General features: G+C 56.2%; 1 protein-coding gene across 2 annotated transcripts; it reads right to left on the minus strand.

Moving 5' to 3' along the window:
- Nucleotides 1-8785: 8785 nt before the first annotated feature.
- On the minus strand, nucleotides 8786-12491 carry LOC109765354 (probable methyltransferase PMT16). 2 transcript variants are annotated; one of them, XM_040392638.3, is made up of 7 exons: nucleotides 11654-12491; nucleotides 10579-10789; nucleotides 10189-10486; nucleotides 9696-10088; nucleotides 9476-9553; nucleotides 9143-9381; nucleotides 8786-8981 (listed from the first exon to the last, which is right to left on the minus strand). In XM_040392638.3, the coding sequence occupies exons 1-6, from the start codon at nucleotides 12386-12388 to the stop codon at nucleotides 9165-9167; spliced, it is 1932 nt and encodes a 643-aa protein (XP_040248572.1). In that variant the 5' UTR covers nucleotides 12389-12491; the 3' UTR covers nucleotides 8786-8981; nucleotides 9143-9164. The 2 variants fall into 2 exon arrangements, with proteins under 2 accessions (XP_040248572.1, XP_040248571.1); XM_040392637.3 differs by having other exon boundaries at nucleotides 8786-9381; nucleotides 11654-12490.
- Nucleotides 12492-13620: the final 1129 nt, after the last annotated feature.

Consider the following 13620-nt stretch of genomic DNA (forward strand, 5'->3'; position numbering starts at 1 on the left):
ATACCAGTCCACCAGGCGCGGTGGCACTGGCAGTACCGCCGGCCACTGCAGTATCCGGATATCAACCCGCCTCACGGTTGGCATCTGAATCGGCAGTGGATCCCTATTCCGGTAGTGCCACGCACGCCATGGGCGCACGACGAGGAGGTTCGCCGGCGTCGCGAGGCCCTCACTCCATACTTGGTTTGCATGAGTTGTCACCTATGACTCCTAGCACAGACGTGCAGACAGCGTTCGTGCTTATGAACCGCCAGAAAGTTGGTGGTTCAGGGACTTCGGGCTAATTTTCTTATTCTGTTTTATTGGCTGGCATCGTTCGCAGGTAGCAGCAGCCAGCGGCCCATCTCGTTCCCTTTCTGAAAGAGCAACCGAGGTGCAAGTTGAGAGGTGCCATGTTTCCAAAGGCAATGACCTGACAAGAATTGCAGTTGGGTTTTGTCGATAAACTGGTCAAGGCAAACCTCGGATACATGCGAATGCATGGACACTAGCTTGAAGCAACATGAAAATGTCTCAACTTGCTGGTGCTTATTTGCTATGCTCTTTTTTAGGCCTGTTGTTATATACTCATGAAAATGTCTCAACTTGCTGGTGCTTCATATGCTATGGTCTTTTTTAGGCCTGTTGTTATATACTCCCTCCGTCCCAAAACAAGTGTTATAATAGAGTTGAGACACTTATTTTGGGACGGAAGGAGTAGGAGTATAAAGCCACAAAATCTTACAGTACAACAGACGCCACACACACTGAAAACCTCAGTTTGCAGTTACAGTCGAGAACCGGGCAGAAATGCAAGGCAAATCGGCAACCACGTACGCATCCTTTTTTTTAGAACGAAGATGCTAGGTGCGTCCGGCTTTAAATTAATAAAGCCCACAACATAGGCAGCGTACCAAGGATCCAAACCGTACAAACACAAAAGCCCTCAGGCCACACACGGGGGAAGTCATAGGGTTCAAGGCCAGAAGACCGCGAAGCAGAGTTACAAGGCACGGAGGCCATAAACTGGGCACGCAGGCTCGCTAAATACCAAAAGGGGCCACTCCATTAAGAAGTGGCAGCTGGCTCCCTAGCCATCACATACACCTGGTGAAGACGGGCTTGAGCTTGCTCCATCCTCTCAACATCCTTGCGCCTCGTCAACAGACTCCACTGCTGTAGAAACAGATTGCATTTGTAGATAACATTAGCCGGGTGAGACGGAAAAATTCCTTCAATGGCTAGTTTGTTCCTAGTCAACCAGAGAGCCCAAAACAGTGCCCCAACACAGCTCCACAATACACGATTTCCGCTCCCCTGGACCGAGTCTAGAATGCCAACTAAATCGCCGGTGGACCGCGGATCCCACTGAACTCCCGCCGCGGTCCGAACAGCGCTCCAAGCGAACCTAGCTAGCGGGCATCGGAAAAAGACGTGGTTTGCGTCCTCATTAACCCCGCACACCGCTCATGTGCATGTTGTCGGCCCCTGCCATTTTGCCACATTTTCGGACGTAGGTAATCTGTTACGGAACATTTGCCACATAAACACTTTGATTTTAAGAGGGATACGTGCCTTCCAAAGGCACCACTGGCTGGGCCGTCCCTTGGCATAGCTTGTGGTAAAGCGATTTGACTGTAAATCTGTCGAACGCGGTGAGCGCCCATGTCACCGAGTCGGGCGCTGTGGACAGCGTGGACGAGCTAATCAGTTCAAGCATCGATGTGTAACTCACCCGCTCTTGGTTATTGAGCTCGCGGCGGAAGTGGACCGCTGGGGAGGGGGCGAGGCTAAAGCCGAGGCCACTGTCATGTTCGGGTCTACAACTATGGCGTACAGGTCCTGGTATTCCGACCAGAGCGGTTGGGAGCCAACCCAAAAATCTAGCCAGAACCGGGTCGAGCGGCCATCTCCAATGGCAAACTTTGCCCCCATGGCAAAGTCCGGCTTGATGGCTTGGATGTCATTCCAGAAAGGTGAGCCCCTAGCTTCACCTTCAAAAAAATTCCCACTCGGGAAATACTTTGCGCGTAGGAGATCCACCCACAAGGCCGTCGCCCCTTGCGACAGCTTCCAGATCCACTTGCACATGAGTGCAATGTTTAAAATCCTGGTGTTAGTGATCCCAAGGCCCCCCAAGGCCTTGGGCCGGCAGACCGTCGCCCACTTAACATGTTATTTGCGCTTTGGGCCCGTTCCTTCCCAAAAGAAACGCGATCGTGGCGTGTCCATTTTGGCGTGGACTCCTTCAGCAAGAAGAAAGAGACCCATCGCAAACACAGGTAGGGAGGAAAGGCTCGAGTTCGTGAGCACTAGCCTCGCTGCGGCGGAGAGAAATTTGCATCGCCAAGGGCACACCCTTCCCCCTATCTTGGCGCAAAGCAGAGCCCAATCATCGATCGTTAGGCGTTTAGTATCTAAAGGTAGGCCTAAATACGTGAAGGTGAACTTCCCAACTTTACAGTTGAGCATGTCCGCGATGCGCCTACCCTCCTATAAGTCCAATCCCATGGACAAAACTTCACATTTATCGAAGTTGATCTTCAGCCTGGACATGAGCTCGAAGCTAAGGAGAAGGGCTTTGACCATCGCTACGCTGTGGAGGTCCGGCTGGAACAGCAATAACGTGTCATCGGCATACTGTAGGTGGGAGACCCCCCCTGGGATGAGGTGACCAACCACACCTTTTATGTGACTGGCCTCAATGGCTTTCCGCGACATAGCCGCCAGTGCATCGACCACGAAGTTGAATAGGATCGGGGACATTGGGTCGCCCTGACGTAACCCACGCCTGTTCCGAAAGAAGTGCCCTACTTCTCCATTGACCGAGATTGTTGTCTCGCCTCCCGAGACCAGCTGCATCACTCGATGAACCCAAACATCCAAGAAGCCACGGCTAAGGAGAACTTGACGAAGGAAATCCCAATTAACCTGGTCGTATGCCTTTTCGAAGTCCAGTTTTAGCAAGATGGTTGGTTCCTTCGTTCGTTTGAGCTCGTGGATTATTTCCTGCGGGGCTAAAGGACCCTCCAGGATGTTTCGGCCACGAATGAAAGCTGACTGCATTCGACTAATCGTGTGGTGAGCGATCAGGACGAGACGTGTCGTGCACGCTTTGGAACAGATCTTGAACGGCACTTTAATCAGCGGAATGGGTCTAAACTGGCGAATATTGTTAGCCCCCGCTACTTTGGGGATAAGCGAGAGAACACCATAGTTGAGTCTAGCGATGTCTACTGTTCCTCGCATAAAGCCATTACACAACTAAAAAATGGGTCCTCTAAGCAATGGCCAAAAATGTTTGAACATTGCCACCGGCCACCCGTCCGGGCCCGACGCCGTGTCCGACTTCATGCTCATGAGCGCGTCATCGATCTCCTTGGGGAGGAACGCTAGTCCGAGCTCCGCGTTCTCACTATCTAGGATGATCTGAGAGGGCGTCCAGACATCCGTGCGCAGGCCAGCCCTCTAGTCCTCGCAAGCCCCCATCAATTGGATATAGGACTCGTAAATGTGGCTCATTATGTCCGCTTGGCGCAACAACAACCCCTGTTCTGATTGCAGCCGCAGGATCACACATTTCCGACGTCTTCCATTGGCATAGGCATGGAAGTACTTGGTGTTGGCGTCCCCTTTTAGAGTCCATTTGAGGCCGCCCCGGCGCCGCCAGTATTCCTCCTCTGCACGGAGCAACGCTTCGACTTGTCCTTCCAGAGCGTAACGGTGCGCTCACTCTTGCTCTGAGAAGGACCTCTCATCGGCATGGGCGTCGAGCCGCGAGATCTCATCGACTTTACTCGCGCTGAGTAGCTTGTCGTCGCGCCCTTGGTTCGCGCCCCAGCCCTTGAGGCTAGCACGGAGGCAGCCCCCTGTCGCGTTCCATAACTCCATAGGACCATGTTGTGGGCCTATTTGTTGCACACTGTGCAACCATTTTTCCCTAAAAATGGTATCAAATTCAGGTATTTCGAACCAGGCCATCTCAAAAAAGAAAGAGGGCTTCGCCGGATCCGTCCTCCCCCGAGGACAGGACCAAGGGTACGTGATCTGACCCAATGCGAGTTTCCGCGATGAGCGAGCAGAGAGGATATAGCACCTCCCAACCAGGTGACACGAACACCCGATCCAGCACTGAACGCACCAGGGCGAGCTGCTTGTTCGTCCGGGTGTACCTGGCACCAGACCTAGCCACTTCCTGGAGAGCCATGGATGCAATTGCGTTGTTAAACATGGCCACCCGAGGCCAGTTGATGATATTATTGTTTTTGTCCGCTCCGGAGCGAATCAGATTGAAGTCGCCCCCTACCATCACATGGATCAGGGCTACGGAAACCGCAAGCACCTTGGCTTGGAGTTCTCCCAAGAACTCCGCCGAGCGTGAGTGAACCACGGGCCCGTAGACTTGGATGACCACTAGCTCCCTTAAGGATGCGCGAATGTGAATATTCGCAGCGATGAAAAAGAAACTGACATCCCAGGAAAGCACCTCGTATATGGATAAGTTAAAACCTAATAGCACGCCGCCCGAATGCCCTATCGCAGGTACGTGGTTCCAAGCGAAACGTTCCAGAGGGTCTACTTAAAGTAATTCATGGTGGCGAAACTCTGCTTTGATCATTTCTTGTAACCCTACTATGTCGACGTCCTCTTCCCTGATGTAATCCTTAAGTTGGGTGCGTCGCCCCACGTGTCCGAAGCCACGGATATTCCAGAACATAGCCCGCATCTAGATAATACGATTTCGCAACCGAACACCCCGAGAGGTGATCACCTTGGCCATGCGCCTCACCTTGCCACGACAAGGCGAGGGAGGAGAGGCAACCCCTATTGTCGGATCCTCTTCGGGCCGGACCACGAGCGCATCCGAGGCCCCTGCCTCGGTTGCCATCTGGTCCGCGTGCTTCGTAGCCGCCACCGCAAGCGCTGCTTGCGCCAATTCCTTGGCACGGATCAGCGAGATCAACTCGCCAGTTCCTCCCGCACCCAGTGGGTCCACTCCATTGTCCCCTAAAACCTCGCTCAAGTGATCATCAGAAAAGGAATCAAGAACCATGAAACGAGGGGGGGGAGGGTTACCCGAGATCTCCATGTTCTTCTGTGCTTGGAGGAGTTGTGCGCGTTGGAGAGATGGCATGTTCCCCTTGGCGCCCTTGGGACGGGAGCTGGTCCTCACCGGTGCCGCCGGCACCGCCTTGGAGCCCCTGGCCTTAGAGATGGGCGCCGTCTTGCTGGCCTCCTGAAGGAGAGGGTCGATGAGAGGCGGGGCCATGGGTGCCGCCAACGCCATGACCGTCTGGCGAGGGGTTGCTGGCGCTCCCAGCGGCTCCGCGAGCCGGACCGCCTCGGCACTCACCTTGCGAACTGCTGCCTTCTTAGCTTGCCTCACCGAGCCGGTCTTGCTGCTGCTGCGCCCACCCTGCATCGGAGAGCGCGACAGGGGGAGCTGCGAGGTGTCCGTTGACAGGACCAGAGGGGTGCGCGCGCCCACCGGCACGTCCGAGTCCTCCATGTCCGCGAGCCCCTTGTCCACCGCACGCACCGGTGGTGAGGTCACCGAGCCCAGGTTGGAGCCGTACTGGTTGGGGATCGACACCTCTAGCCCGTTGGACAGCCCAACCTGCGCCACCTCAGCCGCAGGGGCAGTCTGCCGAGGAGGAACCGCCGCCGTGCCCCTGTCATAGATGCCAAGCTTTTCCCAAGCCGTCGTGTCAATGGAATCGTCCTCCATACTTGTATCTTGTTCCTTGTCCCCATCCCGCCCCTGGTCGCCCTGATCTAAGCCCTTGCCATTGTTGGGAGGTGGAGGAAGGGGAAGGGCAGGGGCCCCCTGGCGGGGCAGGTCGAGCTCCAGCTCCACTTTGATGTTGTAGCCTGCTCCGTTGAACCAAATATGCACCATGCCCCGCAGCTTGGACGGGTTATGGCAGGCGAAGCACATGCGGACCGGCCCCGGACGGATTAGCAACTCCTCATCGACTAGAAGAGGCCTGCCGAGCATCATAGTTGCCGCCATCAGCCGATCTGTCCGCAGCTGCTTGGGCGGCACCCCCCGTAGGTTGACTCAAACCTCAGGCATAGCCTCTCCCTTTGGCTCGTCGAGAACGGCGTCGTGGATGTCAGTCGTGATGTTGTTGATGGAGAGGAAGAGCTTGCCGCTGCGCGTTGCCATCCGCAACATGGTCGGGTCCGGGAACACCACCGAGAAAGAATCGCCGTCAAGCTGGGTAACTTGCCAGTCCCAGGACCCCTCGAACAGGTGCGGCAGCTCCACCTCCCGAATCGCCTTCGAGAGCGTGTCCCGAGCCGCAGACAGAACGACCGCGTTGGCCCCGAGTAAGCCTTGCGGCTCCTGCCCCGAGTCTTCAGCGTACTGCAGGCAGAAGAACCCCTCCCCGGCGATGGCGTGCCCCATGGTTTGGAGCAGCAGGGGTCTCCCGCGAGAGGGGTCGTGTGCGGATGCGTGGCCCTCCTGGGTGCACACCACACACAACGGCTTGAAGGTGCAGGTTTTCTGGAAGTGGCCGGTGCGGGTGCACTTGAAGCACTTCAGGTCGTCCGCCTCCTCGACAGGGAACGGCTCCGAGAAGAAGGCACCGTAGGTTGCTGCGGGAGGGGCGGCTTGGAGGCCGTCGCCCTCAAGGTCTTGTACTTCTGCTTCTTCGCGAAGGGATCTCCGACGCGGTCGCCGCCATGGGGAAGTGGCAACACCTTGTGCTTGAGCTCGAGGCGCGCTTCTTGTGCTCCTCCTCCTTCTTTTTCCGCTCCTATTCCTTGAGCCACCAAGTGGGCGGTGGACGCCAGCCTCCCTCCTCGCTGGCGCGCTCCGCCCCCTGCGCCGTGGGTTGCGCCCGCCGCTCGCGGTCCCGTGACCTCTCCGCCACCGGATCTTGAGATCCCACGACCCTCTTGTCTGCCCGGCGATCTGCCTTGGAGCCCATCACCACCACCTCGGCGAAGGAGCGCACGAGGGGTGGAGGTGGGTGGGTGGGGAAGAGGGTGCGGGAGGATCGGCCGAATCGCCGCACCTCAGATCTGGTGGCTGGAAACCCTAGAGTGGCGTCTAGGGTTCCCCGGCGCAGCCACAACCACTTATATGGCCTCGCCAACGGGCCTGGGCCGGGCTAGGGAACCACTTGTTGAACCAGTTGGGCCTGAGCGGTGTTTGCGCATGATGGGTTCTCAGCAGGCGAAGACGACTGCACCAAGGCTGCCACAGGCTCCGGCGCAGGGCTACAGCCCACTTGCCCGACCTGGCCCACCATCCCTGGGTTCGTCTCCTCCCCAACCCTAGGCGCGGAATCCCGTGGCACTGTCGGTGCCGCCGCCCCCGCGGACCGAGCCACCGCCGGCTAGAGCTGCCCCGGACTAGCATGAAGGAGAAGGCCGTCGCCTGCCTCCGTACACATCTGCCCACACAAGGCCGCCCCCGTCGGAGCGGCCCGTGGCACCGGCCAGGGCATCGACCCAGCCTGCCTGGGGCCGCGGCCACCGCCCTGCCTTGAAGGAGCCCCCGAGCTCCTCCGCCTGCACCACGAAATCGCCAACAGAGCACGGGCCCTGCCACGCTCCGCATCAACCACTGCATCGCTTTCCCCCGTCTCCTCGTTTGAGCTCTCTCCGGCCAGAGCCTGGAATCTGCTCCCCGACCAGCCGCCAGCTCGATCTGGGCGTGGAGCCAGCTCCTTGCACGGCGAGAGGCGCATCTGCCCCGTCACCGGCCGGACCTTTGTCCACTCGCCCCCCTCGTCGATGGCGCCCGCGGCGTGGCCGCACGGAGCGGCGGCGCACGCGCCATCGCCGCCCGGACCGCCCAGGTCGCCAGACAGTACAGGAGCCGTTGGAGCCATCTGAGTCCAACCGGCAAGGGTCTTCACACGGAACTTTGACGCGGCCCCGTATGCAGCTCTCGGGGCCTACAAAGTCTTAATTAACGAGTGAAGAGCCCTAATCGCCTTCATTGCGGCCCCGGCAGCGCTTGTCCTTCCCCTGATGGCATCCAAAGCTACAAGAAAATAAGCATTTTGCGAGCCACTAAGTCATTATGCAGGTGGATTTTTTTTGTATGCAAATACTTTTCTTCTTGCCGCCACAAGAAAAATCCCACCTGCCCTATCACCCGGTTTTCAAAATGTGAAGATTTTCACATTCAAAATGGGCCGAATCGGGAGGTCAGGCTTGCAACAACATGCCAGCCTACTCAACAAGGATCCACGGGCCCAAGAAAAGCAGCCCAGGATAATAAAATTTCAATCGCCAGGCCGTAAAAGCAGTCCAAATCAGGACCGAACAAATTAACCTGTTCATGTACCGCGAAACTGTTGGCCTTGCTGTTACAACTGTTAGCTGCGAGTGTTTGGCCACTCCTCCGTACTGTCCAAAATATGTGGGCATGCAGTATGGACCAATGGCAAAGTTTCAGATCAGACGCTTTAGACTTTAGAGAGGCCTCCTGCCCTGTCAATATGTCTATCAATTCAATTCATGACCCCATTGTCCCCCCTAGCGCTTCTGAGACGGTCCCCATTTTGTCGCCGGTCGGGCATCCTAAGCATGTAGCCTCGCACAGTTGCGAGATCTGAAGAAGAAAAATGGCATATAGCCTCACACAGTTGCGAGATCTGAAAGCCTAGGTCTGCTATGAATAAATCCTTAATCCGGTGTTGCTCATCGGTTAACTTTTCTGAAGACGTAGCCAAGCTGGATTTTAAATACTCACCCGTATCAAAATATAAGACGTTTTTTGACAGTCATGGTATCAAAAAACATCTTATATTTTGAAACAGAGGGAGTAACTCGCAAACAGTACTTCTATTAATCACTTTGTGCAATTTAGCGATCAAGTGACACATACAAATTATGCTGTGTTTTACAACTTACTTGGAGACGAATTTCCTATATAAAGACATAAATAAAGAGCATAAAATAAGCAGTTCATGGAGCTACAACAAATGGCGATCCAACTTTGAGATCTTCTGAGCGATGTGCTTATGAGCAATACTATATACTCCCTTCGTTCCTAAATATAAGTCTTCGTAGAGATTCCACTATAAACCACATACCGATGTATATAGATGCATTTTAAGTGTAAATTCATTCAATTTGCTCCGTATATAGTCCACCTAGTGGAATCACTAGAAAGACTTATATTTAGGAACGGAGGGAGTAGATGCTATACTCCACTGGTGCTATTGGTTCTTGGCAGTCCAATACGTCTTGGCAACCAGGAGGATCTTCTCCCGGACGAGCGGGCCGTCTTCGTGGTCGACGATCTGGCTGTCCCACCTCATCCCGTCGGCGACGCTCTTGACCTTCACCAGCATGTCCACGTCGTCTCTGATGATCACCGTGCCCTCGGGCCTCAGGACCCTGTCCATCTCCAGCAGAATGGTGTCCATCTCACACCTTGCAGAATTGCAAGCCGGCCGGTCAGAGAGGGTGAACACTGACGCAAGTTAATTACAGGGAAGTTTTGATGCAGATTATGTATGTATGTTACCTGTTCTTGTACAGAGTGAACACCGAGTCGGCGTGGATGAGATCGTAGGTCCGCGGATAGGTGGACGTGCCCTCGCACCTGCAGTGAATTAATGGATGCAACGAGATCAGAAACCGTTGCCAGACCACGACGCCGACACCGACACCGGCACACCGCTGGTGATCACTGTGGTAGGGCCTTGTGGTGGTACGGTTGACGTGCCCTGTGGTAGAGGACTAACCAGTCCTGGTAGCTTCCGATGAGGCCGCGCTCGTAGACCACCCCGAGTGCGCTGGAGTTGGCCACGGTCGGGACCATGTTCATGACCCACTGCGGGTAACTCGCCAGCGCCGCCGCGAAGCCGCCGAGGCGGGCGTTCATGTCGAGCACGTTCCGGTACCGTCCTTTCTGCTCGAACTGGTTGATCACCGCCTTGTAGTGGCGGACCCGCTTCTTCCACAGCTCCGTGTCCTGCTGGAACGCCTTGGCCGTCACGCCCTTGACCGTGCCCCGGGAGACCCTGGGCGGCACGGCCGTGAGCCTCTGCGGCCATTTCTTCACCGCGCCGCCGGCCACCTCGCTCGCGTCCGAGACCTCCGGCAGCGGCGTCACGCAGGCCTCCATCTTGTCGTACCTAACGTGAGAGGTCAATTACAGCAACGAAACTGGTAAGTGTGCCATTGATTTGACTGACCAAAATGTTGATGACTCGGATGTGGTGCTATGATAATTACCATGCTGCGTCGGCATTCTTCTTGGAGCAGAAGGGCGGGGACTTGGCGGCCTTGCGGGAGGCCTTGCAGCCGGCGTGGTTGGCGGGTTTCTGCCAGACGGCGATGTCGCCGGCCTCCTTGATCTTCTTCCAGCAGAGGCTCCGGGCGACCGCCTCGATCGCCTCCTGCTCGGCGTTGAGGTCCTCCTTGCTCCTCTCCCACCCCTTCCAGTACTTCTTCCAGTTGATGGGCGGGCCGGACAGGATCCAGTAGCCGCCGGGGCGCAGGACACGGTCGACCTCGATCAGGTACAATCCATCTGCACAATTTTTCACAGTGCATGTGTATATATGCCTGAGTGACTAGGGTGGAATGGAATTGCGTTTGGGTGAAGAGATGAGGTGGGCGTACCGTAGAGGTGCCAGGGGATGAGGCAGCGGGAGCAGTGCGCCATGTCGAAGGCGCGGGCTGGGTAGGTGAGGCGGTTGGAGGCGAGGACGCCGATCATGGCGGGGACGCCGCGCTCCAGCGCGAACTGCACCTGCGCCTCGTGCGAGTCCCGCGGCGCGAAGGACATGGCCAGGATGTCCCGGGAGAGCAGGTACGCGCCCCAGCTCGCCACCTGCACGGGCCACTCACGACGCATCAGAGAGAAAGAAATGCTACCACTACTACGTGCCATTCCCATGCTACGTACTACCACCACGGTTGGCTTGTTCTGAGGTCGAAAGTGGAAAGTTTCTTCCTACGGAATTACTTCTGGGTTCAGATAGGAGGTCGGCATTTGTGCAGGCAAGTGGTACTGAAATTCAGCCCTATGCGGATCAGCAAATGCACGTGAAGGCGGTACATTTGATCGCAAAGAAAAGTTACCCTGTAAACGTTACTGAAAAGATAGACGACACTTGAACGGTGTCACAGGTGCAGACTGGCAGTGGCCATAATTGTGCTACTGTGCATTCGTTGAAAAAAGGCCACTATATTTTTGTCAATAATTTCGTGGCACCAGCTGAAAAGTGACAGGTCAAGTTTTTTTAATGAGTGACAGCTGAGAACTCAGCAGTCAAGTGACAAGCAGATTTTACAGTCCACTCGTGCTGTTTCAGTGGAGGGAAAAAACTTTACAAGCCAAATTTGTTACCATCTTGTACTAGTACTAGTTGTAGTTCATAGTTGCATAATTCGCAGCTTTAGGTGAAAATCGCCGATTCAAATATTGAAAAATTGAACAAATGTGATATTAGTACTACTAATTAATTCACCCCATGTAATATGTTTTCAACATTCTCTAGGACTGCTACTATCTGAGAGTATCTGACAGACCTGTTTGACCTCGGTTGAGCAAGAAATGTTCGCGTTTCCATTTCTCACTACTCCAGATGTAGTAATACTACCACAAGAACTAAGCCGGATTCGAGCAAGCAATCCGTTCTAAACCTAGTTAAGCAATCAGAGCTAATTAAGATTAAGAAGCTTGGTAACTTACCCCGCAGCCGGTGTCGAGCGCGGTGCGGATGGAGCCGTCGTGGAGCGGGATGAGCTTCCCAATGTCGTCGATGTAGGCGTCGGCGCCGTGCGGGAACATGGTCCCGCCGCCGGGGAACCGGAGCTTGTCCCCGTCCACGCGGATCCAGTTCTGCACCGCCTTCTCCACGGTGAGCTCCTTGTGCGGCACGTTGGCGAACCAGGCGACGTCGCGGCTGGCCGGCCACGGGAACGGGTTGCGGTACCCGGCCGGCGCCGGCACCAGGCACCGCAGCCGCTCGCGCCCCGAGGGGCAGTGCCGCTCCCGGTACACCAGCCGGTCCCGCGGGTACCGCAGCGACCGCTTCACGTCCTCGCACGGCGTGTACTCCGAGTACTCGGCCGGGCACGCCGGGTACCTCCGCGGCGCCGAGGACGCGGAGGACGCGGCCCTGGCCGCCACGGCGTCGACCGCCGCCGCGTGGTGCGCGGAGAAGTCGAGGGACTGAGCGGTGGTGGTGGTGGTGGTGGTGGTGGAGGGGGTGAGGGTGGTGGTGGTGCAGGAGATGTCGGTGGCAATGGTGACGGAGCGGGAGGGGGAGGAAGGGGAGAAGCCGCCGCCGTGGTGCCAGGCGCCCAGGAGGTAGGAGGCGGAGCAGAGGAGGGCGACGGCGGCGAGGGGCAGGAAGAAGGAGCGCCGGGCGGCGGAGTGGGTCGGGGGGATGTGCAGCTTCGTGGCCGCCGAGCGGACCCCCATTGCTCCTTCCTCGCTCTGCTTCGGCAAGCACCCGCCCTGTGCTCACTGCTCAGTGCCCACTTCACTCTGGCTTGGTCAGTGTGGTCACTCACTGAGCTGGTAGCCCTGCCCGTTAGGTAGCCAGGCGGGGACACGGGTGTGAATAGCGCGTTTGATTTGATCTACTGTGCGCGGATTAGGTAGTGATTACGAGTAAAAGTCACCCGTAAACAGCTTTTCACCGCGCATCGCTCTGTAATTCTGTGTTCTTATCATCGTGAGGCCACTGGATCTTGATGCTCATGTGACTTGCTCACTGCACACCATTGTAACCTTTTGTTATTTGTCTTTACTGCTCATGGCCGGTGGCTCTAGCACGTGTTGGAAACATTCGCTGAGCTCAAGTATAAACAAATAGCAACAGTTTTATTAGGGCATTGCCAACGTTAAACCGCCAATTTTCTCCCGCGTCTGTCCGCTAACAGGGACCAGTTCACCGACATTGATGTCTGAGACTGTCATCCAACGCTGTCAGCGTACATTTCAATAATTAATTAAACTAACCGGACGAAATTTATGCAAACACGACGAATTTTCATTACATTTCAAACATTTAGAAAGAAAGAAAAAAAGTCCCGGCCCTAAACCTATCCTAAGGCGGCGGCCAGCGTCCAAGCCCTTGTTCTCCTCCATCTGCCGTCTCCATGGGCATCAATGATAAGACCGATGAAATGAAGTTGCGTTCTCCGGCGAGGGAGAGTAGAATAAGGTAGACGGACTGGCCCACACAAGACACAAGGCCCCTGCCTCCCATGCCCTACTCATCCTCGGAGAAGTTTGTGCCTTGTCCGTCACCGGTGGGCGTGAGGTCCACGATGGAAATGTTGGTGCCGCGTTGTCGTCGTCCCACTCCTACCGAACCGCACGAAAGTTTGTCGGTGGCGCGTAGGAGGTGCAACTGGTGGTGTCCTCGTCCGTGATGCGCCTCTGCGGCGACCGCTTCCTGGCGAGTGGCGGCTTGAGCACGGGCAGGCTCGTAGATCGCACGCTGCTCTGCACCGAAGTTGTGGTTCGTCCGGCCATGCCCGCCACGGCCTCCTCACTCGCGCGCTCGCAGTCGATTGGAGGAACGGGTTGTACCGTTGTTTCTCCTACGCCTGCCGGAACACAGACATAGGCACCGGCGTAGGCCGCTCCTCCGCCGTGGCGGCCCTGAGATGCACTAACACTTTGCTAGTTAAATATGTGATCAA

This window comes from Aegilops tauschii, chromosome 6, assembly GCF_002575655.3.
Source record: "Aegilops tauschii subsp. strangulata cultivar AL8/78 chromosome 6, Aet v6.0, whole genome shotgun sequence".
In the NCBI taxonomy this organism is placed as follows: Eukaryota; Viridiplantae; Streptophyta; class Magnoliopsida; order Poales; family Poaceae; genus Aegilops; species Aegilops tauschii.